Source organism: Fukomys damarensis, unplaced genomic scaffold, assembly GCF_012274545.1.
Source record: "Fukomys damarensis isolate Sample0158 unplaced genomic scaffold, DMR_v1.0_HiC HiC_scaffold_23, whole genome shotgun sequence".
In the NCBI taxonomy this organism is placed as follows: Eukaryota; Metazoa; Chordata; class Mammalia; order Rodentia; family Bathyergidae; genus Fukomys; species Fukomys damarensis.
In genome coordinates, this window is record NW_022900935.1 from 5,947,685 (window position 1) to 5,953,816 (window position 6,132).

The window sequence follows — 6,132 nt, forward strand, 5'->3', positions numbered from 1 at the left end:
TTTTTTTTTTTTTTTTTTTTAAAGAATCTTTATCTCTTAGTGCTATATTCTAAAATATTTACAGATGAAATGGTGTATCTGGAATGTGCTTCAGAATAATCTTGAAGGGGGAAAAGGAAGTGAGTAGGAGTAGATATGAAATCAACTGGCAAAACTGTTTATGCTGAATGATACAAGGTAGTTTATTAAATGTGGTTTTTTGGGGGGTTTTTTGTACCAGAGATGGAACTTGGGACCTTGTGCTTGCCAGGCAGGCGGTGGACTACTGAGCTAAATCCCTGACTTGGAATTTTTCATAACAAGTATCTATTCTTAGGTTCAAGAAGCAAAGTGCAATGTCCCGAGTTTGATCCCCAGTACCAAAAAACAAAACAAAAACCTTTCCTTCCAAGAAGCTAAACAAATCCTAAAATGGACAAATAAAAAGAAATCTGCTGCTGGGGGTGGGGGTGCACACCTGCAGCAGGAGGATGGGCAGGAGTTCTAGGCCACCCTGAGGTCCACAGTGATCTACTACCTAGGCACACTGTAACGAAACTGCAAAAAGATCACTGTAGCCAGGGATAGTGGCACATGCTCCTAATTCCTGCCAGAGGATCACTGCACGTTGGAGGCAAACTTGGACTACACAGTGAACTATATGTGGTGAGATCCAATCTCAAAAACAAATAAAACAAAAACACCATTGCAAAAAAGAGAAAAAAGAAAGTGAAGTCTCATATCACCTGGGGCAAGTATGGTGATGAAAGGCATAACCATAGTCAGTCATCAAGTCCTGCCTTCCCCAAATGTGAAGCCTCTTCCCCAAAGAGGAAGCCCTGCATCAGCAAGGCTGACCCTCCAGAACAGGGGCAAGGAAGGAATCCTGAGCACTGGGACAAAGGTCTTGCTGCTCAGCCCAAAGACTTCTCCCTGCCACACACAGAGTTCAAACGGAGACCTGCTTGCTCAGCGTAACACTCAGTTACTCCAATTTTCCTAGCCTCCCAAGACAAGCATCCAGAGGGAGATTCAAGCACTGACTGCTCCAACCCCCAAACATGACTCAAGGTGCCACCTGTGCTGAGTTCACCAGACCTAAGCTCATTATTTAAGAGTCACTCACTAAAGAAGCTAGATTCCTTACCATCACCCCCACCTCCCTTGTGTAATCCTAGATAGCTTTGTGCATCCACTACTCTGTGCCTAACCTCACCTTTCTCCAACTCCTGAAACCACTGTACCATACTACACTCCTGGCGTTGAAAGCCTACACCCTCAACATTTGCTCACAGTGCTGTCCACTTTTCTAACAGAACCCTCCCTCGGCCCCAAGAACAGTGCTGTCCTGAAGATCTCTCAAATGACAGTGGTTTTTCTCCTCCCAACACATCTGGGCAGGGGACTTTCATGCTCCTCACTGCCAAATCTAGAACACTTACCAACCGCCCTTCTTACCTAAAATCCCCAATTCCGAATCCCACAGACCACTGCCTACCGCTTCTCAGTAACGTTGTCATCCACTGTCCCTAAACCATTTCCTCTCACTTTCCTCCTAGCTCATTACCTTTCCAAGATAACTCTTGGTGACTTCAGTAACACACAGGCAGCCTTTCCAATTCTGGCCTCTATTCTCTCTTCCAGTGACAGCTTTCCTATCACCTCACCCACCCTTGGCTATAATAGACCTTTTCATTTCCAGTAACTGCAATCTCTCTATACTATTATCTCTACTTCAAGGAATCTTCTTTCTAGCCATCATTCCCTCCAGCTCACATTTTATCCCAACTCCAATAATCCTTATCCCAATCAGCCAACATTTGACCCTACTACCTTTGCTCAAGTCCCTCCCCTCTCAGTAACTGTTCCTGTCCCACTCCAGTTCCGTGGTAGCATGATCACTCCCTTGCACACACACTGCAATGCAATGTCCTGTTCCATTCTGCTGCACAATCCTGGGAAGCCAACAACCAGCACCAACAGATGAATGAGGACGGAAAAAAGCACCAACCATTCTATTTTTTGGATTTTTTTCCTCCCTGGTATCAATGATTAAACTGAGGACTTTATGCGTGTCAGCAGGGGCGGCTCCACTGAGCTACATCCCTGGGCCTCTGACTGGTCTTAAAATGGACGATTCCAAGCCTCCTCAAGGATGCTCAGCAATCACCCTATGCTTCCCATATCCATTCACTGTCCTCGGTGGATGCTCCACTCCTTTCTCCTCAGGCTCCAACATATTCTTGCCCATATTCTCTCACAGTCAGAAGAGATCTTTCCTTTTCTTTCCACCTATCAGTACCTGCACCCACACTCTCTTCTCCCTTCCTGGGCCCACACATGAACAATTTGTGCTACCAAAAGTTAGTCCCCGTATCTTGGAGCTTGACCCCATGCTCACATGAAAAGTATCACTCCAGCACTTCTCCCACATCTATCTACCTACCCCTATCATCAGTTCTATTGACACAGGTACACGCTCTTCTCTAGATGCCATGTTCCACCTCATGGAATGTCAGCTTCCACACCATTTCTTCACTGTTCTTTGCAGTAAAACTCTTCAAATGCTTTAAAATCAGTTCCCCACTCCTTTCTTCCTATCTTTTCCTGAAACCCTCTAATCAGGTTTCACCCTTTGCTAAGTCTGCTGGTGCTAGCCTATAATCCCACTACTCTAGGATGCTGAGGTAGGATGATCACAAGTTCAAGCCCAGTCTGGACAATTTAGCAAGACTCTCAAAATATAAAATGAAAATGGGCTGGGAATGTAGCCCAGTATAAAGGCCCTAAATTTAACCCCTAGTACCCAAAAGAAAATAACAACAGCAACAAGAAAAAAACAGAATAGAAAATGCAGAAAAGCCGGTGGTGGTGCATGCCTGTAATCCCAGCACTCAGGAGGCTGAGGCAGGGGGATCACTGTGAGTTTTAGACCAGCCTGGGCTACATAGTGAGTTCCAGGTCAATCTCAACTACATAGTGAGACCCTGTCTCAAAAAAAACAAAAACAAAGAAAATGCAGAAATACATATATGCCCCACTGATTTTTAACAAAGGAGCAAAAAGCAGTCCAAAGAAGTAAAAATGATGTTGAAGTAAGTAGACATTCACAGACCAATCAGACCAAAAAACTGGACCTCATCTTACACTGTATTTTAATAAACTGAAAACAGACCATGGGCTGAGATATTCAAAAGCCTTAGCCTAGCCGGGCGTGGTGGCGCATGACTGTAATCCCAGCACTTGGGAGGCTGAGGCAGGAGGATCACTGAGTTCGAGACCAGCCTGGGATACATAGTGAGTTCCAGGTCAGTCTCAACTACATAGTGAGACCCTGTCTCAAAAAAACAAAACAAAACAAAAGCATTAGCCATTACAGAAGTGCAAATTAAAATTATAAGGGTTTATCACTATACACCTAGCAGATGGTTAAAATAAAAAATAGTGACAATGGCACTTGCCTCTCAAGCGCAATGTTCAATCCCTGGCACCCCCCCCCCAAAGTGACAACACAAAATTATGGTGAAAATACAAAGAAACTGGATCATTCATATATTGCTGGTAGGAAAGTAAAAATGGCATAGCCACTGTTATGGACTAATGGTGACCTCCAAAATTAATATGCTAAAGTATCCAAACTACAGTACCTTAGAATGCAACCATTTTTGGAGACAAGGTCTGTAAAAATGTGATTAAATTAAAGTAAGGGTGAACCCTGATCCAATACGACCTGTGTCACTGTAAGAAGAGACAAGGGGAGAGAGCCTGTGCACAGAAGAAAGGGATATATGAAGACATCACAAGAAGGCAGCCACCTGCAAACCAAGGAGAAAGTTCTCAGAAGAAACCAAACCTACTGACACCTAATCTTGGACCTGGCTTCCAGAACTACCCAGACTACTAGAAATTCAGCCATGCACCAAAGTTCTTAAAATTTAAATCTGTAACTATGATACAATTTAGCAGTTGAACTTCTAGACATTTAACCCAGAGAAACAAAATGTTCATAAAGCTTATACACAAATATTTAAGCAGGTGTAAGGATAATAAGCCACAACCTGGAAACAACCTAGATATTTCTTAATGGACACATGGCTAAATCTGGACCAATGTATTCCATTCTTTAATAAAAATGAACGAACTACTGATCAGTGCAAGGACCTGAATAAAACTCCAAAGAATTATGTTGACTGAAAAATATCCACTCCCAAATGTTACATATAATGATTCATGTAACAAGTCTAAAATGAAAAAATTATAGAAATGAAAAATACATAAAAGCTTCCAGGAGTCAAAGAAGAATAGAGTGGTAAAGAAATGGAGGTAGCTATAAAAACAAAACATGAAGGATCTTTCTAGCGATGGAAATGTTCTGTATCTTTTTTTTTTTTTTTTTTTTTTTTTTTACATTGATCGTTTCTTTTTTTTTTTTTTTTTTTTTTTTGGTACCGAGGATGGAACTTGGGTCCTTGCACTTGTGAGGAAGGTGGCAGACACTGAGCTAAATCCCGGGCAAAATGTTCTGTATCTTGACTGTACCAGTAATAATACTCTGGTTGTAACACTGCACTATAGTTCTGTAAGATGTTACCACTGAAAGAAACAGGGTAGAGAATATCTCTGTATATTATTTCTGACAAATTCAAATTTGTCAGATGTGAATCACGATCACCTCAGCATACAAGACTTAAGAAAACAAGCAAGAAAACATTCAAACACCCAGCTTTAGGTTTGTTTGGGTTTTTTTTTTGTTTTGTTTTTTGGAGACAGGGTCTCACTATGTAGTTGAGACTGACCTGGAACTGACTATGTAGCCCAGGCCGGTCTGGAACTCACAGCGATCCTCCTGCCTTAGCCTTCCAAGTGCTGGAATTACAGGCGTGCGCCACCACGGCCGGTCAAACACCCAGTTTTAGATAGCCCATAGCAGGTACAGGAGAAAACATACTTTCGCTATGAAAGGAAGAGGCCTAGATTTGGACTCAGTATCAAAACACCTCAGTCTGCTGGGGATTTAGCTCAGTGGTGCCGTGCCACTGCCTGCCCTGAGTTCATCCCCCCTACCAAAAAAAAAAACAAAAACCAACAACAACAAAACAGAAAACCTCAATCTACTTGCCTCTTTCACTTTCACTGCTGAGTGGTGAGGACTCCGGCTTCTCTTACTCCGAGGAGATTTGCTTCTCCCTGAGGATTTGTTTTTCTTTTTGGCCGGGGACCTATGAAGAGCATGGTACACACAGGGTTTTATCTCCATTTCCCTTCCCTCACATAAATTAGTTCTACGTAGTATCAGGCTTACTACTAGCCAGAAACACAACTGTAAAGGTCTGCTCACCACTAAGTCCGGTGCCTCACTTGGCTAACCTGACTTCTCCCTTGAGTTTCAGAACCACACAACTGTCTATTGACCCTTCTCACTTATCGGTACCGTCACAAGTCACCCTTGCCTTTTGTTTCCCTCATTAGCAACACTCCATTTCCCCCCTAAAGTCATATTCAATCCACGAGCAAGTCTTGCACTTCTTCCTCCTCCTTATCCCACTTCCTTCTCATCACATTCCTCCTTTGAGTGAAGGGGCGAGATCCTGCCCGTTAGGCATTAGACACTTACAACTCCGCTATAACGCAAATGACAAGTACTGAACTACACATCCTTTAGTGACCTCCACCACCTCGGGACTGAGTACAAGCTGCTGCGCTCTGGTACAGCAGTCGAGGCCTGTTTCTAACATTACCCCTGCCCTCTTTTCTCAATGAGCTCCACTTACCGGCTGGTTCCTCGGGCTCGGCTGCTGCGGTGGCCAGGGCGGCCGGGCTCTCCACGGGACTGAGCAAGCTGCTGCGCTCTGGTACAGCAGTCGAGGCCTGTTTCTAACATTACCCCTGCCCTCTTTTCTCAATGAGCTCCACTTACCGGCTGGTTCCTCGGGCTCGGCTGCTGCGGTGGCCAGGGCGGCCGGGCGCTCCGGCCGGCGGCGAAGGGCTACCGCCGGAAAAGTCGGGTCGACGGTGGGCTGCAGGAGCGGCCTCTGGGCTGAGGCGCTCCTGCTTCACCACCACCGCAGCCGCGGGCATCGCCACGTCCCCGTCACGATGCCTTCGCCGGCTCCCCCGCTCCCGTTCGCTCTTCACCTCCTTCATTCTGCGCGT

General features: G+C 44.8%; 1 protein-coding gene across 1 annotated transcript in view; it reads right to left on the minus strand.

Moving 5' to 3' along the window:
* Snip1 (Smad nuclear interacting protein 1) overlaps nt 1-6,132 on the minus strand; it is a 21,912-nt gene that overhangs the window by 10,521 nt on the left and 5,259 nt on the right. Inside the window, exon 2 of the mRNA XM_010625826.3 lies at nt 5,099-5,198. Within this exon, the coding sequence (XP_010624128.1) occupies nt 5,099-5,198 (100 nt within the window). The remainder of the gene's footprint in view (nt 1-5,098; nt 5,199-6,132) is intronic.